Here is a 26,679-nt window from a genome sequence, read left to right as displayed (position 1 = left end):
ACAAGTGAGCTGTTGGGTTGGCTGACTGGAAGCCAAGGTGAATTCTGTGCACTATGGCAGAGCATTTTGTCCTAGGTTCTGGGTCAGGGGAAACTGGAATCATGTGTAACCATAAATCACTGCAGACATTTAAGAACCAACTGTTTTTCCCTGCCTGCCCACCAGGCCAGAGACTTTGAGGTCAGTCTCCTATATATGAGAGGAAGGGTTTAGGCTATCACCATTGGTTGTCCAGCCACTAGGATTAAGTCACTTTCTTCAAGTCCAAATAAGGGCTTCAATACAGTTAATAGTCTGCCCCAATGTCAACTTCCTGGTTTTGATATTGCTATGTTGATGGTTGATATCGTGACAGTTATGGTATGGTATCTGAGGGATACCATACTGAGGGATATGGCAATGGTTATGGTTATGGTATCACTGGGGAAAGCTGGGGAAGGGTCCAGACAAACTCTTGGTTATGTTTTTGCAACTTCTTCTAAGTCTAAAACTATTTCAGAATTAAAAGCTTAAGGAAACAAAAATGAAAAATCCAAATAAATCACACAAATACAATGACTTTTAAAAAAGTATTTTACCAGGGGCACCTGGGTAACTCAGCGGGTTAAGCATCTGACTTTTGATTTTGGCTCAGGTCATGACTCACTCCTCATGAGCTCGGACCCTGCATCAGGCTGTCAGTGCAGAGCCTGCTTGGGATTCTCTCTCTCTCCTCTCTCTGCCCCTCCCCCACTTGCACGTGCATGCTCTCTTTCTTTCTCTCTCTCCCAAAATAAATAAATAAACGTTTAAAAAATGTATATTTTTGCCAAACCACAAGAACACTTCAAAACAAAGCAGGAGAAAAGGAAACAAAAACTAAGCACACAAAACTTGACTACACTCCCTTTAGGGGTAGTCTGGCTCTAAACTACTCACATAATAAGACACAGAAGCCACCACCTATGTAACAGTTCCTCAGAGTACAGGAATGTCTCTGTCCTGAATACCAGAACAACACTACAAGGCAGCAGGTTTTTCTACAACATCTCTACCTATTCCACGTATTACACACTTACACACACACACACACACACACACACACACACATCATTATTGTAGCTTCCTTACCATCCTTTTGGAATTAAGGTCTGTTTCTAAAATATTTTCAAAATTGTCTGTGCACCATCCATATAGGATACACTTAATAAACGTGAACTTAAAGCTTGCTCAGTGAGTGAAATAGCTTTCATTGGCCCAAAGGGTCAAGAGGAGTTCATAATTTTTAGGTTTTGCCACATGCACCCAGTTATCACCTATGTCTTTAGAGCTGATATATTCTAGACAACAGAATACAAAAGAGACAGCACACAGCTAAAAAAACTGCAGGGTACTGTACGAGATTTAACACTGAGAGCTAAGTCCCACAGTATTTAAATGCTGCCCCAGATTAAACATGCTATTTTTCAGTCATCAAAATGATTGTGGTATCTTGGAATCTATACTTTTCTCTTTCCTCCCTCCATGCTTTAAGTATGGAGTTACACTTACATTCATTAATTATATCCAATTAATTTTTACTGAACAACTAGTATATTTCAGACACTGTGCTAGGGTCTAAAAGCTGATAAGCTAATGAAAAGAGAACTACAGACTTCTAAGGTCATCAAAGATGAAAATGTCAGGAATACACTAAGGAATAGTTTAATGAGCCTGTGCTACCAGCTTAAACTAAAACCTCATCCTCCAAACATATACGTTGCATTCGTTTTCATTTTTGTACAGTAGATATAAAAGGAGGTAAGTAAATGAACAGAAATAGCATGTAATGGGAAACAAACAGCTTGCTTTGGACTCCATTTTTTCATTGCTGACTTGGTACCGTTCACAGGTCTGCAAAAGCTCAGGTGACGTATCAGCTTTTTAGATGGCCCTCTGGTCCTCTGCACACAGAACCAACACAATTATTCCAGCAAACAAGTGGCCAGGACACTTGCCCGTGGTACACTGTGCCACTCAGTGGAGCAAAGGCAGATGGACATTCGATGCAGGACTTAGATACGCTCCAGCCTCATGCAGCAAGATGAATGGGACAACTTTCCTCTGGGTATTTCAATGCAGTCAAGTTATGCAGTCTGAGAAGTGTACAAAAACACAGCTCTTTGGGCCCCAAAGCTGCCAGCATAACTGCACAACAAGCCCCATGATCGCCAACAAGTTAAATGCTGCTCTTGTTGTTCTGGGTCTAAAGTTTGGTTTCCTTCAATCAAAGCAGTTCTGCCTCCTTTCCTTACTGGCATATTAGCTGTCCCTATTAGGCACCTAAAGTGGTGTGTAAGTGCTGTGCTTGGAATAAATGTAATTAAGAGTCTGGAAGAAGGTTGAGGAGATAACCATGACTTTTATTAGGGGGTATTCAGCTAAAAGTAATTAAGAACAGATGATCAGAGAGACAGAGACAGAAGTGCATTCTCTGGGTTCCTCAGAAACCTGGCACAATTGTCATGACTCAATAGATCCTCAGATGACTGTCCTAGAAGACTGAGAGGCCTTTAACCCTTCGGGACATGATCCACAGGATAGAATCATTAAAAGGGGAAATGAGGGGCGCCTGGTAGCTCACTCAGTTAAACAGCCAACTCTCGATTTGGCTCAGGTCATGATCTCTCAGTTTGTGAGTTCGAGCCCTGTGTCTGGCTCTGCACTTACAGCAAGAAGCCTGCTTGGGATCCTCTGTCTCCCTCTGTCTCTCTGCCTCTCCCCTGCTCACTCTCTCAAAAAAATAAATAAATAAATAAACTTTAAAAAAATTAATAAAGGCAAAACTAAATGGCCTTCCCTCCTACTCTGATGTAATTCTTCATTCGTGGATCTATGGTTAAACTGTACTCTAAAACATTAATTTCTCAGAGTTTAGGGAGAAATTTGCCCAGAAAAAGTAACATTAAGTTGTACTAAATAATAGGATAAAAAAGGTCATCAGAGTGTGCTTTATTTGTCTTGGAATCTGATGTGATCTCATATACCTCATGACTTTGCTGACCCTCAGTTCTGAATATTCTTAAAGGGTAACAATATATGGGGCACCTGGGTGGCTCAGTCAGTTAAGCATCTGACTTTTGATTTTGGCTCAGGTCATAATCTCACTGTTCATGGGATTGAGCCCCACATCGGGCTCTGTGCTGACAGCGTGTAGCCTGCTTTGGATTCTCTCTCTCTGCCCCTCCCCTGCTCATGCTCCCTCCCTCACTCTCTTTCTCAAAACAAATAAACATTCCAAAAGAGCAACAATATGAACACATTAATACAGGAAGATAATGAAGATTTAATGAGTAATTATTATTGGAATTGAGACAAAAATCAGCAACCACAGCAGACAACTCAGGAAGATATTGTAGTTTGCGTTAATCGAAAGGACCAGAAAGTAACCAGTATCTACTTTGTTTTGCTACCTATAGATATTGCTTCAAAGAGTGTTCACAGGAATTCTGAGAGAAATGATTACGTTTATTCTAAAGCACTTGTTTACCATAAAAATCATTAAGTTGTTTCTTGATACTAGTGTGCACCAAGTAAACACTTTCTACCATTCTACCACTGCCACCATTCCAAATAACTTTCAGAGTTAATTTTATGGCCTCTCAGCTCTGAGCTTCCTGGGAGAACTACAGATCTTACCTCGACAACGTTGGTGGGATTGCGAATATAGATACCAGATGGCGTCAACATTTCAGGACTGGAGAGTCCTTCGGTGCCAGAAACACTGATGATCACATTGTTTCTTATTATATTTCCCTGTACTGGCCAGGCTAATTTAAGAAAAGACAAATCAAACCCAGGGGAGTCACAAACATAATTAAAATTTACATAACTTGATGGTCTTGCTTCTACTAATGCACGTTATGGTTTACATAATGCATACATAAATATACATGCATATATATATTCATAAATATATATATGCACATAAATATGCATATATATATTCATATATATATGCATATATATATATATATATAAAATGTTCAGTATGTTTCACAAATTAAGGTACCTAAAATTTTGCCATCAGGCCCGTCTATCAAATACATGACAACTTAAGCATGATGTAATGGATTTAAAAGCACTTTACATATTTACCAATTTTTCTTTCAGAAGTAGCCTCCCAAGAGGTATATCTTCTGTCCATGTCTGTACCTGAGAACAAAAGGTCATGTTACTTCATTCAGCACATTTCATGCCCCCCAGAAAACCGAGGGATATGGCAACGCTAGTTCTTATTCCGGGTGCGCCTTATTTTAAATTTGTTTTTATGTTTTTAATCTATGAACCATACAAAGAGAAACAGATTATACAGGATTTTCAGTTCTAGAGTATTGTAGTGAATCAGAAGTTCATCTAAAAAAAACACAGAACAAAGAAACAGATGTAATGTTTCACCTCTTAGGAATAGTTTGTCTCCATGATCAAATGCCACATGTCCATGTGTCAGCTCCAGCCCCTCCCCTAGCTGTTCAAATTGGCTACCAACTATTCTGCAGGCTACACTCTTCCCCTGGAAGATGTGGAATGTTCTGGAACAACAGGCTGGACAGTACCTGGGACCCTCATGCCTAAACCAATGAAGTTTGGAATAGAAGAGAATGAAAGAGCATGGGCCATGCTATAGAGAACGATTAACCATGTATGTGACATCAGTAAAGAGCAGCCCCACAGACCCTTCTCCTCACTAGGTATTTAGGTATTTGGCTCCCCGTTTTCATGAATCTGGGTTTACAAACTCATTTTGCATGAAATCGAGTACTTTATAATACACTAATAAACAAACATTCTAATTTCATCACCTGCAGTATAATAGATGTCCAGAGCCTCTAATTCACAATAAACATTAAGGGCTAAATTAAATTCCTCCTGCAGGTTTTCTTCTTGCCTAGTTAATGTCTATTCCACGTAACTGTTTTCTGCTAAATTAATATCGTTAGGGTACCTTCCTGCACTTCTGCTCCAGGTTTCAGCAAACGTTTCCCCTCACACAGACAAAAGTAAGAATAGACAAAGTCAATCCTACACCCGTTATTTTAACTGCCCTGTAGCTGTCCTTTCCCAATCAAAAGATTTTCCTGCACGTGATTGCCACTATTATCCTTAGCTCTTTGTCTTTTAGAGCTGGAGTTTGTTTTAAAGCAAATTTATATGATCCATATTTTCTCACTCAACAGTTTCCCTCTCAGGATTAGGACATTATAGCTTTTTTCTCGACAGATCATTCTTAAATGAAACACATACATGTCCCCACTGATGGTATCACAGAATTAATTTAAATATAAAATACTATTTAACAAATCCAGTTAGAGGCTCACTTTCATTGAAACCTCTGATTTCCTTTTGTATTCCAATATATTCAAAGACCCTTTGTTTATTAATTAATTTCTTTCAACAAATAGATCTACAATGCACTAGTTAATGTGCTAAATGCTAAGGAAACAATGTTCACATGAAAGCTGGTGATACAAATAGACATTAATCATATGATTAGAAACATGGTAGATAATAATTTTAAATCAATAAATAATGATTGGGACTAAAAGAGCTTAAATAGAGGGACTTGACTTAGGAGTGTGGGAGAGAAAACTTTATAGGAGGACAATGAGCAGAGGGAAAAGCTTGTGTAAAAGCCCTGAGACAAAAAAAAAAAAAGTGGTCTTTTGAAAGAATTAAAGTAAAATAGGGTAGCTAGAATACAAAGGAATAGAAAAAGAGCAGGACAAGTTTACAAATATTAATATAGGTGAAATCATGGAGGGAGTCTTCTTTTTTAATTTTTTTTAATGTTCACTCATTTTTGAGAGAGAGGCAGAGACAGAACATGAGCAGGGGAGGAGCAGAGAGAGAGGGAGACACAGAATCTGAAGCAGGCTCCAGGCTCTGAGCTGTCAGCACAGAGCCCAACACAGGGCTCAAACTTACGAGCAGGGAGATCATGACCAGAGCCAAAGTGCAACACTTAACCAACTAAGCTACCCAGGCACCACGGAGGGAATCTTCTAAGCCAGGTTAAGGATTTAGGACTGTAATCTAAGAGCAATAAGAAATTCTTAAAGTTTTTTAAGGATGAGTGATATGATGCAATTTGAGTTTTCTAAGAATACTTCTGGGTTCTGCAAGGGGAATAAACTTTAGGAGAAAAAATGGATACAAGTGATGAAGCAGACGTTTCTGAAACATGAGCTTCTTTAGCAAGCCTAAGGAGCAGCTGAGAACAGAATTCAGGATTTTTAACTCCATGTCCAACATCAAGGTTTAACATACCATGAGACTACAGAGATTTATTTACATGACTTTGAATTATTGTGGAAATTGCGGACAGTAAATTTGAAAACCTCTCATTTCGTATTTATTAAACCTGAATCGAAAGGTCACCTTTAAAAGATCAGTTTCTTATTGGTAAAGTTTAGGAAGCTAATTACTGATGGGTAAATTGAAATTCAGAATTTTAAATTTAATTCTTTTATTATTTCAGACAGAGAGAGTCCAAGTAGGAGGGAGGGACACAGAGACAGGGAGACACAGAATCTGAATCCCAGTCTCTGCTTGTGAGCATAATCTGAGTTGTCAGCCCAGAGGCCAGTGCAAGGCTTAAACTCGGGAATGGCAAGACCATGACCTAAGTCAAAGTCAGACACTAAGCCTACAGAGCCACCCAGGCTCCCCTGAAATTCAGAATTTTAAACTATGGCCTATTTGTACTGATCAGAGGCTATTTTATAGATTAGGAATTCAAATTTTGGGAAAATTCCTTTTGAAAAAGAATTTATCCTACTCAGGAATGCCAAAATTAAACAAGCTCATCACTTACCCACAAGCAGGGCATGGCCTAAAATATTGTAGAATGTATTACTGTCCACCTTCAGGCCCAAGGTCCTTGACATGCTGAGACCTCTACTGAAAGAGCTCCACACTGTGCAGCCCTGGATATAGGAATCTGAACAAGAAAGAGTAAGGCAAACATTTGAAATAAATCCTGATGGCTCCTCAGATTCTGAAAATCATTTTCAAATCAAACTATTATATAACTAAGAACATCTTCCCACACAATAATGAAACTCAGGAAATGAGGAGTTGGAAGGAGAAACCAAATCAAGTAAACAGGCCAATGAGCCTCAAAGATACCGGAGATAAGGAAGGTGGAATCCAAGAGTCAGATGTTAGAGAGAAAACCATCTGAGAAAGATACAGTATGGCCAAACTACCAAAGAACACATAGCTGTCAAGATTTCCAATTGGCCACCATCGTTGGTATCAATCCTCATCACAATAAGGCAGACAGTGACTAGAGAGAAGCCAAGGACAATGTGAAGAATATTCCTAAAGGACCAAACCTGATCTTTGAAAATCACATCTTCCCTGAGGAGATACACTCATTATTTCTTCAAGCTGTGACATAATTTTTTTTAACTTGCCAGGCAATAATATCCTTGGCCCAAGACAGGCAGAGATTCTTATTCCAAAATGGAAGCAAAGTCAGAGGTTAACCTGAGGATCATGATTCTCACATTGGAATGTGGTAGCTTTATGAAAGCAAAAGGGAAATACCTCTACTATGCTAAAACAAATAGACATTTATTAAAATCATTACATCAGCTCCATGGGTATATTTCATGTACCCCCCTGCTCAATCAAGTTATGTCAACTGAATCAGTCAATGAACAGTTAATGACTATCAACATATTTCAGGATTTGGGCCTTGTGCTGAAGACATACCGATCAATGAAACTAATTCTGTATTTGTGTAACTTCATTCCAGTATAGAAAACTTACATTAAAACAATAATGGCTAATTAAAGGATAAACCCTGATAAAGGAGTTTTGTATTATTTCCACATAGTGGGAGATACTGTACAAATATCAAATGTTTGAAGTACTGAAAAAATTACTTTGGTTTACAAGATAATTTGACTTTTAAATTGGAGCTCTCCAGGGGCGCCTGGGTGGCTCAGTCAGTTAAGCATCTGACTCAGCTCAGGTCATGATCTCAAGGTTCATGAGCTTGAGCCCTAAGTAGGGCTATATGCTGATAGCCCAGAGTCTGGAGCTTGCTTTGGATTCTATGTCTCCCTCTTTCTCTGCCCCAGCCCCCTGCTTGTGCATGCACGCGCTCTCACTCTCTTTCTCAAAAGTAAATAAACATTTAAAGGAGTAAATAAAAATAAATAAATTGGAGCTATCCAGAAAATTCTCAACTGTGTCACCATAGACACTGAGCTTTCACATTCCCCTCCATCTTGGCTCCTCTCGTGTCAGGTACGCTCACATCACTCACCAATAAGTTAACCCATCCACCTCTGTAGGCAACTGCCTGCTGCAGACTTTTCCTGAGTCTGGATCGCTATTGTACCATTCATTCAATATAGGCCAGCCAATCTGAACAACCAGTAAGTACTAATGTGTTTTTAGAGCTATTATACGTGGAATTTAGGGACTGGTAAACCTGTAAAAGTAGCAAGGATTCCAACACCCTCTAACTCTAGTGGCTGGGAGCAACTGGCCACACAGGGTACAAGGGCCTTCAGGGCATGAAACAATAAAAGATTCTTTGGCAAGCATGCCGGAAGTTTCTAACCTCTGGGTTAATATGATAACCCCTCCCAGGAAAGTCAACTGCACTTCAACAGAGACCCATAGGGGAGAATGTATTAATTCAGTGACTTTCAAACTTTTAAGGCACTGAACACTTTTCAAATAAAACCAAATTTAAGGGGCCCCTGGGTGACTCAGTTGGTTAAGCATCCGACTTCAGCTCAGGTTATGATCTCATGGCTCCTGAGTTCAAGCCCCATGTCAGGCTCTGTGCTAACAGCTCAGCTTCAGATTCTGTGTCTCTATCTCTCTGCACCTCCCTACTCATGCTGTCTCTTTCTGTCTCAAAAATAAATAAACATTAAATTTTTTTCAAATAGATAAAAGTGTAGCTATTCTGAAGTAGGTTGGAGGAGGCAGATTGACTTTTGAGCAAGGAAGATTTTGATTATGTTCAATTGATACTTCATATGTGACTGCAACCCTGACTTATACTGGAGCTGGGGCCCCATCAAACTTTCTGAAGCATTATACGCACCAGGAGATCAAAGAACCAGAGAGTAGTGCACAAAGATACTGATCATCCCAGGGCGCTAGGGAAGGAGCCATGTTAGAAACCATCTCCCTAAATATCAAAAATAAATAATATAGAAAAGATTTGGCAAATTAGTATAAATAGAGGTCCTTGGTTTGCATATGATTTCAGGTGAATAAAGAAAAAAAATGCTGCAGGTGTCAGGATTCTGCCCTCAATGCTTACTTGAGCTCAATGATTACTTTGGCATTGCCTGTTGAAATCTTAGCATCTCTCAAGGCCTACATGAACCACCAAGTATGCCCTGATAATCTTTGTCAGCCATTACCCTCAGAACACCATCCCTTTTCAAGAAAAGCAAAGCTTGACTGTGTCAGTGTTAGAGGTGCTGGGGAGGGTAACTCAGAATGAGAGCTGCTATCTTGAATACTTAGCATCTCTGGATCTTTGCATATTAGCTTCTGATATTGCCTTGAATACTCCTATGTCTCTCCAACTTTGGTTTCAGTACCTTTATCTACATCTGGTCATATTCTTCCTTTCTGATTCTGTTTCTGTTTTTCACCTAGTTGTTCTTGTCTGCATTTGATGCTTCCTGTTCCCTTCTTATGTCTTTAGATCTGGCCAAGATCTGCACCCATCTGCCTGCTCAATGGGCCCAGGGAAACTACCTGGTCCTCAGCCCATTCACTCTCACTTTTCCAAGCAGAAGATTCCTCTGAGTTAGGACCGTTTCACATGGAAATGCTTTCTGCTGCACCTGGGCTCTCATAAAAGTGATTATGTGTACTATTTAATATCAGTTTGCCTGCAATCACAAAGCTAGTAAATGACAGAGGTAGGATTCAAGATGTGGTTAGCTCCTTGTCTATTGTACCTATAGTGATGTTTCTCAAAGTGTACTCCACAGACTACTTTTTCTAGAATCACAAGGTTTGCTTGTTAAAAATTCAGATTGCTAGGCCTAGCTTACACCAGAATTTTTCAGGACAGAGTCTCTAACTCTAAATTTTAGTAAACTCCCAAAATAATTTTTGTTAGGCATACTAAAATTAGAGAACCACAGGTCTAGAGTATAATTATCCATCTTTGAACCTCCCATGTACCCTGAATGTAGAGCCTTGAACACGGAAGAAGAGAGGAAAAAAAAAAAAAAAAAGAAGAAGAAGAAGTCATAGACCTGGACCCGCTTACCTCTCAGAGCTCCCACCAGAGTCAGTGAGCTCAGTTGCCGATGGAAGGCTTGCCCCAAGTCCCGGAACTGCACTCCCTTCAACTGGACCCAACTGGGCTCCTCTGGGAAAGACTGAACAATGACTCTGGCCCCCAGATCCCTGGATCCCAGCATCTTCTCACTCTTGGAATATAAACAGTCTTGTAAATTACCTGAAACATAGAATGAAGTCAGGGGGACCTGAAGCATGTGCAACATGCTTCCAGACAAATCATCCAGTAGGAAAGGTACCATTGGTGCAAAGGACAAACGATTATTGTTTGTTTCATTTAATAATCTTATTTCCCTTTTACTTTGATTTTCCTCTTTGGATTATTAATTAAAACATCCAATAACTAGGACATGATGTTGCCTTCACTCTATTATTTCCAGAAGCCCCCAAATCAATCACCTTAATTACTGTCACAAAGAGGTTGACTATAACCCACAAACCCAACCTAAATAGATGCTTATTTCAATCCAAAAGATCCCCTGGAGGGAGCATGCAATAAAATGACCTTCTCGTGGTTGATAATTGTAGGGAAGAAATGTGAGCGCTGAATGTAATCACAGCTCTTTTTAGTCTTATGCTGTCCAATGGGGTTTCCCCTTTATTTTGTTGCTTTGCAGTTTGGGGACTTAGCAATAATACCACTGCAGAAATGGCACAGGTCTCCAGAGAAGTAACTGAGTGACATCCTCCCCACCTGCACCCTCAATACCTCCTTCCCAGCCCCTTCCCTAGTGAGGATAACAAATTGCAACACCATAATGCACTCAGGGTACCACTGCAACAGGGTATTGTGGCCTCAGGATCCAGGATACCTTCTGTTGACACGTGGCATTTGGTGGCATGAACTAACCTCAGAATGGGTACAAAATCAACTTCTGAAGTATTTCTTCATTATTCATATTAATAAACCAAAATGCTACAAATAAAAAATGATGTACCATTCCACAGTGAATAATTTGCTAACACCCAGGAATAAACATATAAGAGGTAAGTGAAGAGGTGTTTCATATTTGTATGCTTTACCACAATTTTGATTATTATGCCAGTGATCCATAATTTTTTGAGTGACTAGGTCTCATATTATTTATTTGGCTACCTTGTTTCCTCACCTAAGCCCCACACAAAGAACGTCGAGTGATATGTTACTTTTTTTAATGAATGTCTATGAATTTGTTTTATTTTAAGAATTTTGTAATTACATTTAAGAGTTGTGAAATTGGGGATTTTTCCATTAGGAGCCAACAGACCTAAAATGGCCAAAACCTAAAAGTATCATCTCTCTAGCAGCATAATCAAAGGTAATGTTTTGGGCAATATGGTCTGAGAATACCTGTATGAGAACTACCAAAATGGTTTGAACAGAATGCAGATTCCATTTCAGAAGACTTGTTAAAGCTGGCAGTCACTGGATTCTAATCCACTGTATCCAAACCTTTTTCAGAATGACATGTTTGAGAGCTAGGTGACTGGGGTGGTGAAGGGTGGACTCAAGGTCCCTCTCACCCAACCACATTTCAATATTATACCCACATGCATTTATATGTAGACATGACACAAATCTTAATTCCAGCCATGACACTTCTTTCAGGCTCCAGACACTACCAGGGCACCTCTACTCAGATTCTGGCCTGGCATCTGTCTTGACATGTACAAAATTAAAGTCATGATCTGCAGCCTTCCACTCCAAAACCTGTTCCTGTTCCCATCTCACTAAATAGCCTCATCATCCATCCAGAGCTCATGCCTGGGAGTCATCCTTGACACCCACACCATCCTAAACCAAAGTTGACAAATGAGATCTTCACAACATGTGAAAGCCTCATAATCTACAGCCTGGGAAACCAAAACATAACCTACTAAACTAACCATCCCTGAAATAGATGTTTAATAGGCACATCAGTGTGATTCAGTGCCTGTTATTCTTCTAGAAGATAAATTGACTTTTCAACCACTTACTTAAAGTATGTGGTAGTTCACTCAAAAAACAAACTCCAAAAGTGGGGGTGAGGGGAAACAGAAGAGCCCTATTAGTCTAATCAGTAACAATGTGCTGCCTGTGTCTGTGACTCTGGCATTAAACTGTTTTCCTGAGAATTTCAGAAGGGGTCTGGAATCAGAGTTAAGATTTCTGGCAAAAATGTTTGTTTTTTTTTCCAGAATAGTTTTGCCCCAGAGAAATAATTTCACAAGTGGAAACTATTCTCTACCTCTTTCACTAGGTTGTGGAAGGCAGGAGAAGAAATGACAATTTATCAAGACCATTCTGAATTAAAGAATATTATGAATATGCAAAGACTAAGGGTTTATTCCATTTTGAAAGAAGTCAACAATACTACATATCATTTGACAGTAAGAACATTCTTTCTCACTCATTGACTTTTCAACAAAGTAATTCTCTACCTTCTGAACCACTGGCCTCCTGGCATGAAGCAAGGTGCTTCATCCTCTCAGTAGTGAGATTTCCTCGTATGGTAACACTCCTGCTGAGCAGCGCCACTGTGACCTTTAAAATATGGCGTCCTCCAGCCACCCAACTCTCTGTGAAGTTGTGAGAATATCTGAAGGGGGGGGGGGAGAAAAAGACACATCTGAAGATACTACTCCAAATTTTATTAGGAATTGTAAGCCACTAGATTAGCGTCTCTGTTTGGGAGTCTATTTCCTTAGAAGCTCAGATACAGAAGAGTGAACTATGGGCACAAGTATGTGAAAATTAGGAATTCTGCAGATGATTGCACCATAACGCAAAAGCTCTAGAGTCTTCCAAGAGAAACGTATTTAAGAAATCTAAATCTTTCAAACATTTCACACTTTATAATTTTCTTATCAAAACATCTAACATTATTTAATATAAAAAATACATCACTGAAAGACAAATAAGTGTCCAGACACCAACACAGTTAAGACTTCATCTTCTTATATCTAAACAGAGACGAGCTGATATTCAGTACCTCAACGGTGATCTCAGATAGAGGTCTGTAGTGTGCACAGTGTCCACAATGACCATCTCTTCAATGGGTTTTGCACCTTTGACACCTATTCCACTGATGATAACAACTTCATCCCCAGAGTGCCAGTCCACAGCATCTTCCAGAGCCAACACTTTGTCACCGGCATAGGCAGCTGCTCGAAGATGGGTGACAGTTACTTCTGGTAGCGAACCTAAAGTCAAACAGGAAAACTTATTTAGACATTTTGATAGTTAATAGGAATTTGCTAGTATTCAGCCCAAGAATTCTGTAAAACAAGAGTCCAGGAAGGCAAACGTCAGGCTTGATGAGCACTGATGCTTTGGATATTAGGTTTCTCTTCTGTCACATGTTGTAATAAAAATCACGCAGGATTGAACATGACATGGGGTGAAAAACAGAGGAATTGGAGTCAGCCTAAACTTACAATCGAATCATAGTTTTGCCATGTTCTAACCAAGGGTAATATACTCAAGGATGGGCCCCAGTTTCCTCAGCTGCAAAGCAGAAGTAGCAAGATCTTTCCACATAAGGTGTTAGGAGAACTAAATGAGATAACTATGAAACATCTAGCTTGGATCTTCAAATAAGAGACCTAAAACATACTTTAGTCTTTTCATTCCCTGCATCATGCTGTTTTGAAAATGAAATTTAACCACCTCTTTCTTATTACAAATAAAAACAAATGGGTATTAGACTCTGAATATAAAAGTTCATAACAAGTCTCTAATCTGAAGACTTCAGTGCAACTTACAAATAGGGTTAGGAGAGCACTGATTCACGATTACCTTGGATTGGTTGTCCTAAGCCTTGATGATTTAAATGATCCCTTCAAATTCTGAACTGGGTGTATCCAAGATGGATTTGCAAAGCAAAGTGGAATATGGGGGAACTTGAGACTCTAGATTTCTTGGTTTGTATGAGGCTCCAGGGCATCCATCCGACCTTCCCCATGCCAGTACGCTCCTCCTTAACGATCAGACTCAAGAAGGTAGTCTGTCTCATATTTTACTCTGACCTTTTCCAACAAGGGTCAAAGCAAAGACTTTTTTCAAGCCATTACCTGAAGCAACACTGCAGAAAACACGTGGCTTACTCCCAACTCCTCCTCCTTTCCTCAGTACATTTCCTTCCTCCTTTGCAATAGATCATAATTTACCTTTAGCCCATAGCAACTTACTGTCCTCCCTTGTTGCACTAAAGTAAAATAATAATGCTTGAATCTCCAACTACAGAGGTAGCCGACAATAAATCATTTTCAAATTATTTTAAACTTTCCTCTTTATTTGTGTCTGTGTGTGCCCAGGCACATGTCTAGGCTTGGAAAGGTCCTTAGGTTAATGATGCAATTTCTGAGGTTTACTTGGGCAATAATTTTATCTTGAAATTATTTACAGAGTTCAAAATTTCTAATTATAGGGCAGGTGGGAATTAAGACATAAATCATCCCAAAAGAAAATAATTTTAATTTTATTTCTTGTTTGTATCTTTTAACCTTTGGTAACAATAAAATAAAGTCTATTTATATGTATGTGTGTGTATATATATATGTGAATTTCTATGATCCATTCTTGAATGGCTGCATGGAAAATTTTCTACCAAGCACAGAAAATGTTTATCAAAGACAAAATGCTCTTAAACTCTGTGATCAATTGTGCACAATACTAAATCAATATGCAAAAAACACCTACTATGCACCTATTAACATGCAAGCTCCAGGTGGCAGAATCAAGAATAGGAACAACAAAGGTATTTCTTAACTAATCATTCTTATAATTATACTTAAGTCAGAATGAATGAAAAAAAATCACAGAGAATATTTGAAGTGTGTTTTTAACTATTAACATACGCATACGTCCTTTGAAATGTTGATAGCACTTTTGGAAAGTAGAATTATCTCATAACTTATTCACTCTCATAGCAAAATAACATATTTATGTGTATGACCAAAGCATCAGTCTTGGTTGTTTCATCAGTGCCAGCATCATCTGTCCAGCAACATAGTGGATATTGACATTTGGACAGCTACTGTCATCTGAAACTCACAAATGTCAAAAATAATTATAATAATCACCTGAGCTAGACCCTCTGCAAACACCTTTTCTTCTTCTGACCATTCTGCATTGTTCTTTATTTAAACCTTGCTAATTTTTTTTTAGTTTTATCCCTTCTTTATTTATAACCTGCAGTATCTGCTTACAGTACTCAGTAATAAAGCCAAAATTCCCTTTCTGATTTTTAAAACTCTCCATAATCTGACTCTACTTTATGGCCTTTGAGTCTGTAATAAACTCTATTCCAGGAAACCCAGTCTCTTTGCCTCTTCTCACTTAACAGGATCATGCCTACCTGTATCCCTTTACCCATTCTTCCCCTTCTACCTGTGTGCCTGACCTTCCTTCTCTGATCTAGTCTTCCAAAATGCAGCTCAAGACCCACTTCTTCCACTGAATTTCATGGAACACTTCAGCCCATCCTTATGTCCACCTCCTCCTATTGACACTATAGAGATGTGGAGTTCTTACTTGAGCAAAAGATATGTTTACATCTGGGATTTAGGTATGCCTGGGTTTGTGGCTAGTTTGTGGGCCATTTGTTTGAGTTGTTTTGCATGGGAGGAGAAACTTACACAAAGGAGCAGATGGGAAAAAAGAGGATGACAGAGACTGCATGGGGTCTCTCAGATACGGGCCCTCAACTCAGCTCAATTCATAAGGATTTGAGTTAACTATTTTGAATATTGCCTTCTGGACATTCACTTACAAACCCCCATCGGATAGACACCTAAATGAGTATATAATGGCCAATATGCTAAAAGCAGAAAAAACAACACAAACATTTATTTAGAACTTAAAACAAATCCAACCCATGCTAAGAAGTTCTAATAGAAGGAAGAACTGTTTTTTTCTTGTTGTTGTCTTCCTTTTAACAGATTGTACAGATTCAAAAACCAAAATGCTTCAAGGATAAGTTTTGATCATAATGAGATGTCAGCACTGAGTTCTAAAACTGGGTCATCTGAGTCCAGAACCAAAACAACGGGATGCATAATAGAATTCCTGAACCCCGAAATAACTGAATTAACTGTACCTGATCAGCCTTGATACTCAAAGAATTATTTTTCTTACTTCATAAATGTTACTTAAGTGCTTCACAAAGCAAACCCACTGACTTCTGAGATGAAGAAAGAATTGCCCACATTGTAAACGTGAGTCATTTCACTTCACAGAACTCTTAGGAAACCCAAGTTGGGCAGCTCCCTTCCTTTCTTTACCACAAATCAAAAAACATAAAAATACAGTTTAAAAAGCTCAATAACTTATAAATATGCTTAAATGAAAAGGGTTATGCTCTTAATGTGTAATTTAATACAATGTTTAACCACTTTGGGCTTTCAACATTGACCTGTTAACCAACAAACTATTCATTTACTCCCACTAATGACTTCTACTCATAATTGTATTTCCTACAAATTATTGTCCAAGCATTTCAGTGCCATTCATCCATAATTACACAGTCCCAGAGAACCATCTTACCAAATGGGCATGAAGAGAAAGAAAATAATCTTTGTGGGTTAACACACTTTAAAATCACTAATTGCTCTATGTTTATTTTGTAGGACTTCAATCTTTATTCCAAGTGAATAACTGCCAAGACCCTTCCAAATCACTTGGGGGAGGGGAGGTAGTGAAGGAAAAGAAGAGGAAGAGAGAGTGAAGGGAGGGGAGAAATGAAGGAAAGAATCATATTGTTAAAATAATGTTCATGTCAGAATAGAAATATAAAGGAACTCACGAAAGAACTAGAAATAGTTTTCCGAAATACATGCAAATTATTTCCCTCTATTTCCACCTGCAGCTTCACATTATGCATAGCAAAACAATGAATTCTGCTTTTTCTTTTATGTAGATGAACACTTCTCATGCACTGGAAAGACAGACATGAAGGAGGGCACCTGGGTGGCTCTGTCGGTTAAGCGTCCCACTGCTGATTTCAGCTCAAGTCATGATCTCATGGATGTGAGATAGAGCCCTGGATCTCTCCCTCTCCCTCTCAAATTAAATAAATCAACGTTAAAAAAAAAAGAAAGAAAGAAAGATGGACCTGTCCTCCAGGGTCCATGACCAGTACAAGAAACAGACAAAAGTCACAAATGTACCATTTTAAGTGTTAACACAGAGGGACATCCAGGGTCTACTGGTGCACAGGTGTGGGTACTTCACTCACACAAAAGGGGGGTTGTTTCTGGGAATGCTTCCCAAATAGGTGATAACTGAGCTGGGTCTTTAGGGATAAGTCATAGTGGGCCAGATGACAAAACAGAGTACTCCAGGCAAAGGTAATGGTATATACAATGATGTGGGCCAATGTGACACATTCAAATAACTGCTATATATGTGACATTGGAAGAATGCACATATGGGGAATGGGGGTTGCTGATGAAAGTCAGTGAGACTGCATCTGGAAGGTGAGCAAGACCTACTTAGGAAGGGACTCTCAGACCCTCCCAAAGAACTAAGAGTTTATCCCAAAAGTAACCACCAAAATAATACTTAATATGGTAACTGAGAAATCAGACTCTTGTGAGACTAGTGATATTTTAAAACCATGAGTACACATATCAAACTGAGGGGAGAGAATCCTTAGTGAGAAACTATATTTACTGCATATTGGGTAGAATGAGAAAAAACCTAAGTCAAGTTCTAAGATGATCAAGGGCCAGCCAGGGGGCAAGCGAGAGCTTGATGTGTTCCAGGAACTAAATGGAGAGAGGGGTATCTGGAGAAGGCAAATGAGATGGCACAGTGTGACTGGTGCAGGACCTTGGTGGCCTGTTTCAAAGGACTTAAATCTCACTTGAAATAGTTATGTGATCAAATTTATGTTTTTAAAGGTCACCCTGGCTGTTGAGTGAAGAAAAGATTGCAGGGAGGTAAAAGGAAAGTTAGAAGTCTATGTAGCAGGCTGCTGCAGTAAATGTAGAAGATGAGTGCATTAGGTCAGATAAGAAGTTTTAATAAGTATTCGGCAGTGGATCTGGAGACAGATATAAAAACCTGATATATCTTTTGGAGAATCAAGAGGACTGGCTGATTGGATCTAGAGGTAAAGGAGAAGTCAATGGTGACTTACAGGCTGACCAAGAGCAGAACCAAGTTGGTAGATAGATAAACACGGACATTTAGGGAAGAAGAAAAAAGAATCCATTAAATAAACATTTATTAAACACCTATTATGTGCTATGTTCCATGTGCTCTTCCAGCCACTGGAAATACAGTAGTGAGAAAAACAGTCAAAACCCCTGCCTTCAGGTAGTTTATACTCCAATGGCATTCACTTTTAGACATATTAAGCTTTAGATGACCATTTTAGGCAGGTTACATTTTAGATATTAAAGAGAATATCCAAATGAAAAGTCTGAAGCTCAGAAGAGATGTCTGAAGTTACATATAAAGAGAAATATATAAACAGAGGTTAATCTATGTAAATGAGTGGGATTACCTGGGAGAAGTATATAATTATGAAAAATACCTGAGATCAGGACCATGGGAACATTGTCATTCTAAAATTGAGTAGATGAGGAGAAACCGAAGAGGAGCAATAGAAGGAAGAAAACTAAAAGATGAAGACACACACTTGCCCATAATTAAACAAGACAATGCAGTGGGAAGAAAGTCTTATTCGACCATGCAACTGCCTAAGGACCCATTCCTGCCCACCTCCTTACCCTTGTATTACTGTTAAGTTCTGGGCACCCACCTAGCATCTCTTCGTGTTTGTGTCCTATTTCCCACTGTTCATTCCATCTCCCTTTCTGCATAGTAGCTGGAATTGAGCTTTGAGGGCAAAGGTCTGGAGAGAAAACCCTGCCCTTCTATCATTTCTCATTTTTCCCTTCCTCCTGGCAGCACTTGACCCAAATTCTCTAGTCATATACTATCTCTAACAACAGGAAGAGGTGATAAATAGCCAGAGAAATTGGAGAAAGACTATTACCTATGATTCCACCTTGCATCTGACCGGTTCTCTCTGCTCCCAGAAACTGCATCATGCCAGGAGTCTGCCTCTGGGCCACAGAAGTCATTCTAAGGCCAGAGGGACTGAGAGCACCCTCTGTTTCTAGTAATCAATAAGAATTATGATAGTAGAGCCCAAATGGAGAGAGAGGTGTTCCTGGTATCCCATAGTAGAAATGGACCTACTCTCCATGCAATTAGTCTTATACTCAGTGGTCAGCTGCTATACTCCCACTAGCATTAAACAGCGAGGAGAGTTAGGGGAAACAGACTGTTGAGGGCTCACCTGGGTCCTAAACCACAAGGTTGTCAGCATTTCCTTGAGAAAAATATATCCTAAATTCCAAACAACCATCTTACAAAGGAACACTTTGAACTCAAACCATTTGTGAATTGGAGATGATCCAATTTACTATACTTCAGAAAAGGAGACTGTGACATTAGCATTAATATAAGACTATCTGGCAGACCAAAGAGATGGAATGGGGTATTTTTCATGTACCATTTCCTTCTGCCCTTGAGAACCACTTGCTGTGATATCTCTGTTGGTCAAAGACAAAACCTGACAGGGAATCCTGCATGAGCTCAACTCTGTATGTGCACTATGAGCCTTCTGCATCATTACTGGTTAATCATGGGTGGTACCAATGGAGCAGGGAACATGTGCCTGCAGGAAGGAGAAGGCTCAACAGAGCAATCCTCTAAATGTGCAGATCAGCTAGCTGTATCCACAGCTGAGCAGTAAACATTTCCACACTGTGATGAAAGGGATTCGAGCACAGTCTGTTCCCAATGCTAAGAAGTCTACCATTTTGTTGGCAGAGGGGTGTAGACTAAGGCTAACCAAGGTTATTTGGATGGTGCAGTGAGCCAAGCCTTTTCCAAAGGCATAAAGGAAAGGCTAACCTTTGTTTCTACCCAATCTGACTTTTACTTTTACTACCATAATTAAAAATAAGTGACTAAGAAGAATATAAACCTCAAAATACCCAGGAAATAGTGAATTGTAAGATATATGAAAACATCTGTAACGCTGTTCCTAGCTCCGTGAGGATTTCAGTCCAATTAAACAAATGGCATTCTTAGAACTGTACTGGCCAGTCCTTTACATAGAGGTGCAAAATCCAGTTGCTCAGAACAAAAGACTTCTGTAGCGTGTCTTTAATACCCACTTCTGTTCATTGTCCAAAAAATACGAAAAACTTCAGGTATATTTCTGACCAGATAGATACTTTTTTAAAAAATGTTTGTTTATTTATTTATTTTGAGAGAGAGAGCATGTGCAGGCATGGGAGGGGCAGACAGGGAGACAAAAAGAATGCGAAGCAGGCTCCAAGCTGCCAGCACAGAGCCCAACGTGGGGATCAAACTCACGAACCATGAGATCACGATCTGAGCTGAAATCAAGAGTCAAACACTAAAGCCACCCAGGCGTCCCAATAGTAATTTTGATAATCACTACTACAGTTTATGGTTTGGAGTGGAGGCAACAATGAGGAACAAATGACTAATTTTCAATAGTGTAATTTCATTTTAGAAAAGCAAATGATACATAATGTTGAATATAAAAATATAGAGAAGCAAAAGAAGACACAAAAGCATCCAGAATCTTACTGCAACAGATTAATGTATGTCTTTTCTTTCCTATAGTTCTTTCCTATGTTCACACATTGACAAAATTTCATATATAAGTAAATAATTCAACACATACTACAGAAGTGTTCTATAATTCTTGACATACCTTTTTTTTTTTTGCAAATTCTCTTAACTTAGTAGGAACATCTTTCAGCTGTATTGTACATAATTTAACATCATGATGGTATCATAGCATCTCATTGAAAAGTTGTGTGTTTTGTTTACAGATCCCTTATTTCTTCATACTCAGTTTCTTCCCAATATGTTGCTTTCATGAACAGTTCAGACATGAACATTCTTGAGCATAATTTTTATACATGCTAATGATCACCTCCTTAGAATAAATTCCTAAAAGTGGCATTGCTATATCAAGGCAATATCAAGGCATACACTTAGTTTTAAGCCTTTTGATATAATCACCAAATTGTCTGACAGGAGGACTCACATACTTGTATACCCAGTAGGAGCATACATGGATGCCAGTTCCTCAGACTTTCTACTTTTTTTTTTTTTTTTTTTTGGTCAATTTGATTGTTCAGGGGGAAAAAAATCACTTTTGTTTTAATTTGCATTTCTTTGATTACTAATGAGAAGGTAGACAAAAATTTGTAAAAAAAAACAAAAAAGAATCTTTTACTGTCAACATGGGATAAACCTGAGCCCTCTCCACATGCACTCATATTAACTGGCCATTTGCACTAATTACGCAGACATGTCTATTCACATTATTTGCCAGATTTTAAACTTGTTCTAAAAAGTCATTTATAAAAGACACTAATCTGTATCTATATCAGATGAGAACTGAATGTATGATCAAGCTAACATTAACAATCACAGGGAAATGTTGCTGTATTAGTTTCCTATTACTGCTGTCACAACTACAACACTATTGTCTCAAAGCAACAAACTGTATTATCTAATAGTTATGAAGGTTAGAATTCCAATTTTAGCTGGTTTCACTGAGCTAGAATCAAGGTGTAAGTAGGATTGTTTCCTTCTGGAAGCTCTGAGGAAGGAAAATCTGTTTCCCTGCTTTTTTTAGCTGCTAATGGCCACCTAGTATTCCTTGGCTTGTGGGCTCTTCTGTCTTCATGGAGCATCCCTACTGTCTCTGCTCCCCTCCATCCCATCCTCTTCTTTAACTCCTCCTGTGTCCCTCGGATAAATACCAGTGTGCTTACATTAAGCTTCTCTAGGAAATCCACAATAATCTCACAATTTCAAAATCTTTAATCATATCTGAAAAGCCCCTTTTGCCAAATAAAGTAATCTTCGTGGGTTCCAGGAATTGGGACATGAACATATCTGGGGCCATTTTTCAGGTACCACAATTGAATTTTTGAATAAATAGTATGGAGAAAACTGACTAGCCATTTGAAAAAAAAATTAGATAACTGACTTATACGCTATATCAAAATAAATTCCAGATGGATTAAAGCAGGAGTTAGCAAAGTTTTTCTGTAAAGAGCCAGATAGTAAATTGTTTCAGGTTTACAGACCAGGCAGTCTGTGTTGCCATTGCAACATGACAGAGCCATAGATAATACCTAAACACACAATGGGCATGGCTGTGCTTCAATAAAAATTTGTTTACAAAAACAGATTTGAACCATGGGCCATAGTTTGCTAACCCTGGATTAAAGACACGAATGTGAATGGATAGATAAATACATACATACATACATACAGACAGACAGACAGACACCAGGAAACATATATGTAAATTTTTATATCATCTATAGAGGAAAGAGTTTTCTATGTGTGACATCAAAGGTAGAAACCATTTTTAAAAATTGTAGAATTGCTATTATACAGATCAGAAAACATCATAAAAATACTGAAGGTAAATAACTGGGAAAGAAACAGGTTCTTTATGTCCCCATCAAGAATATTACAAAGGGAGCCAAAAGAGGTAAGTCCCCACTTGGAATCCCAACACAACCTGAAAAATTAAAATTGAGAAGACAGTTCCAGAAACCTGAAAGGAGTATCTTCTGTCCATCTTTCTGCCACTGGTAAACACCTGGTATGTGTATGCAAATTAGAAGCGAGCCCATGTGTGTCTTACGTGTATGAAGTGGATGGAATGAATGTTTGCTACCTCCCCTTCTGGGCCCCAGTTTAATTATCTGTAAGATGAAAGGAATGATCCCAGTCTTTGCTACTTCACAGAGTTGTTGTGAGAGTTGAATGAGAGGAAAGAACAGGAAGCAGTTTTGAAAATTATAAAGTGCCAGGATCTAGGTAAAATCCAATTTTAACAAATACCGAACATAATGCCCAATTCAACGATACTCTTCCTCCATGACCAGGCTGAAAGCAATACTATTAATAGTACTGCTTTGATGATATATATGGAAGAATTCTCTTTGAAGGAAAAATCACAAGCTCTGGCCCACGTAGCATTCCATTTACTTAGCAATGTTGAATTTCTTTTGATACTAAAAAATGTAAAACATGTCAAGTCAAGACTATTATTAACTATTTAATAAACTAAAAGAAGGTTACCAAGTCTGGAGCACGGCAGTGAGGCTAGAGGAGTAGGAGGGGAGCTGGAAAACAAGGCAGAAGGAGTAGGCAGGAACTATATCATATAGAATACTGTAACCATGTTAGAAATTATGGACTTTATCCTAGGAACAATGGGAAGCCACCAGAGGGCTTTGGGCAGCAGCATGATATAAACAGATCTGTGTTTATAAAAGATCACCTTGGTGGGGTGCCTGTGTGGCTCAGTCAGTTAGGCATCCAACTCTTGGTATTGGCTCAGGTCATGATCTCACAGTTTGTGAGATCAAGCCCCACGGGGCTCTCTGCTGACAGCATGGAACCTGCTTGGTATTCTCTCTTTCCCTCTCTCTCTCTCTCTGCCTCTTCCCTGTTCACATGTGCACCTGAGCACTCTCTCTATCAAAAATAAATAAAAAAATATACATCACCCTGGTTCCAGGGTAAAGAATGAACTAGACAGGGCCAAAAATGGCAACCAGTAGATAAACCAGAAAGCTTAAACTGTAAGCCCACACACCAATTGGTGGTATCGTGAACAAAGGTGATAGTAAGGGGAGGCGGGGGAGAAGTAAATGGTAAATGGGTTCAGGATTTATCTAAGAATTAAAATGAGGACTTGGTGACAGATACAATATGGGGAATTATAGAAAAGGGGAAATCAAGAATGACAGCCAGGTCTCTGGCTGATGGATTACTGGAAAACAATAAACACCATCTTAGCTTTCTTAGAATAATAATGAGGTTCCTTTCTCGTTTTGGCTTCAGCCAAGTCCTATAGTTGAGCCTTGAACAACAGGGGGTTTGAACTGCACAGGTCCACTTATATGGGTCTACCACAGGACTGTAAGTGTATTTTCTCTTATGATTTTCTTAATAACATTTCCTTTTCTCTACCTCCCTTTATTATAAGAACACAGTATATAATACATGTGACACAGGAAATAAGTGCTAATTGACTGTTTATGTTATCAGTAAGGTTTCCTTCCAGTCAACAGTAGGCAATTAAAGGTAAGTTTGGGGGGGGGGGGTCAAAAGTTATATGTGGATTTTCAACTGTGCAGGGTGTCAATTCCCCTAACCCCTGCATTGTTCAAGGACCAGCTATGCTCAAGATTGATAACTTTTGCTGCCCATTGCCCTGTATGTACACATTTATACAAAAGAGTGGCCAGTCCAGATCAAGATTCATATGGTCTCGAATCCCCTAAACTGAAAACTGTCTTAAAATCAACCTCCTTCTTTTACTAACACTTTCTAGACATAATCAAATCTAGAAAATATCACAACATTATTATATATTCCTTAATTCTAAATTTTCTATTTTTGTGTTTCTATCAAATGTGGTTTTGCTTAGTGAAGTGACTGATGGTTTGTTAGCGTTTCTTTTTCTTCTAGCCAAACTAAATAAATTTGAATATATTAGTATCCGGTAAAGTCTTATTAATTTGGAATTCCAAATTAGTAAGAGTAGTAAAAATGTTAGATTGTCATATGTTTAAAAAATAGACAAGCTATTATCTTTACCTACCCTTTCTCTTATTCTGGCTACATAACACAGCTTTAATGTTAATAAACTATCCTCCCTCAACCTAAGACAACATAGTCTGGGTGGTTGTCTACACCCTTGCTCCCTCTTGGCCAAAAGAATACCTCTACCCTGGTCATAGCAACAGTTTTTGTGACAGGCTTATGACCCAAACAGGGCCAAAGTTAATTCTGAGGTTTTATTCAAGCTTTCATCCAGTTGCTCACACAACATATATTTCTTAAAAGCCTACTATGAATCCAGGCACTGTTGAAGGCAATAGGAATGTTATAAATGAAAAAATTAAAAAAATAAAACAAAACAAAAAAAACAGGAAAATCCCTGCGATCATGATATATACATTCTACTAAGGAAGATTCTAGAACAAGTAAAATAAATATGATAAATAAATTGTATATAATATATTAGTGTTAAAAGCTAAGGGGGAGAAAACAGAAGGAGAAATGTGAACACTGACAGGAGTAAATGTTGGAATTTGCTCAGGAGTCAAATGGCTATTGGAAAAGAATCACTCTTCCACATGGAGCTGCAGAGACCCATTTCTGCCTCTAGGAGGGGAGAACCTGACTGAAAATGAAGCCAACTCAAAGGAAAGCAGAGCCTAGAGTTGCAGAGAAACAAAGGCCTGATGACTTCATTGGAGCACCTGGACGCAGCTGTGCCTCAAGTTTGTTTTATTTTTGTCAGTTATATGAGGCAATAAATGCCCTTATCTTTTGTCTGAATTGAGTTTTCTGTCACTTGCAACCAAAAAACACCTGACTAATGCCAACACTTTCAGGTATATATAGAAACTTAAAGTAGCTTACAATGTGTTTCTAAGTGGGATTCCTGCTGTACTTGGATTATTGAATAGCCAGAGCTCATTACTAATTAGCAGTGTGCATTTACATGTAAATACCTAAAATCCTAAAAACCTTAAAAATAGCACATTCACTTTAACGTGTTTAAACAAGTTCCTTAAAGTGTGGGTTATACTCTTAATTTAAGGAACCCTTTAGTATAGACTATTCCAAGGTCACTCTTGTCCAGATCAAGGAATTACAGTGTTCACACTATAACATAAACTTGACTGCATAATGATGATCTACCACAACATACCAGACGGCCAGAACCCCAATGCTGTATTGAAGTTGTTTGAATTTAAGATTATAGGGGCACCTGCATGGCTCAGTTGGTTAAGCAGCTGACTTCAGTCAGGTCATGATCTCACAGTTTGTGAGTTTGAGCCTTGTGTCGGGCTCCATGCTGACAGCTCAGAGTCAAGAGCCTGGTTCGGATACTGGGTCCCCTCTCTCTTTGCCCTCCGCCTGCTCATGCTCTGTCTCTCTCTTTCTCTCTCCCAAAAATATATAAACATTAAAAAAATTAAGAAATAAATAAAATATAAATAAATGAAGATTATAGAAGGCAATGAACAGATGTTAAATTTTCCCCATCAGTCTTCCTCCATTTCTCCCCTCAATTCGATCTTACTTCTTTCCCATCCCTATACCTAAATGAATTACAGCAAAACACACAAACAAAAACTCAAAAATCAACACAGTTGCCCTCCCCTTCACCCCAACATCCTTTGGCGTACCCTTTCATATGGGTGCAAATGTAGCAACTTCTCAAGCAGTATTTCTGCTCTCCTAAACCAACCAAGAGGGTGCAAGCAGGAAACAAAGAGATGATAGCACCTCAC

The 26,679-nt window shown here is 38.8% G+C and overlaps 1 protein-coding gene across 1 annotated transcript in view; it reads right to left on the bottom strand.

Moving 5' to 3' along the window:
- Positions 1–26,679, bottom strand: part of PKHD1 (PKHD1 ciliary IPT domain containing fibrocystin/polyductin) — a 484,216-nt gene that overhangs the window by 284,502 nt on the left and 173,035 nt on the right. The window contains exons 37-42 of the mRNA XM_047102754.1: positions 13,266–13,476; positions 12,715–12,872; positions 10,283–10,474; positions 6,833–6,958; positions 4,117–4,173; positions 3,658–3,788 (exon numbers count right to left, since the gene is read on the bottom strand). Of these exons, the coding sequence (XP_046958710.1) occupies positions 3,658–3,788; positions 4,117–4,173; positions 6,833–6,958; positions 10,283–10,474; positions 12,715–12,872; positions 13,266–13,476 (875 nt within the window). The remainder of the gene's footprint in view (positions 1–3,657; positions 3,789–4,116; positions 4,174–6,832; positions 6,959–10,282; positions 10,475–12,714; positions 12,873–13,265; positions 13,477–26,679) is intronic.

This window comes from Lynx rufus, unplaced genomic scaffold (assembly GCF_022079265.1).
Source record: "Lynx rufus isolate CCGP_SWC_20201006 ecotype Redwood Valley unplaced genomic scaffold, mLynRuf1.p SCAF_6, whole genome shotgun sequence".
Lineage (NCBI taxonomy): Eukaryota > Metazoa > Chordata > Mammalia > Carnivora > Felidae > Lynx > Lynx rufus.
This window is presented reverse-complemented; position numbering and strand designations above follow the sequence as displayed.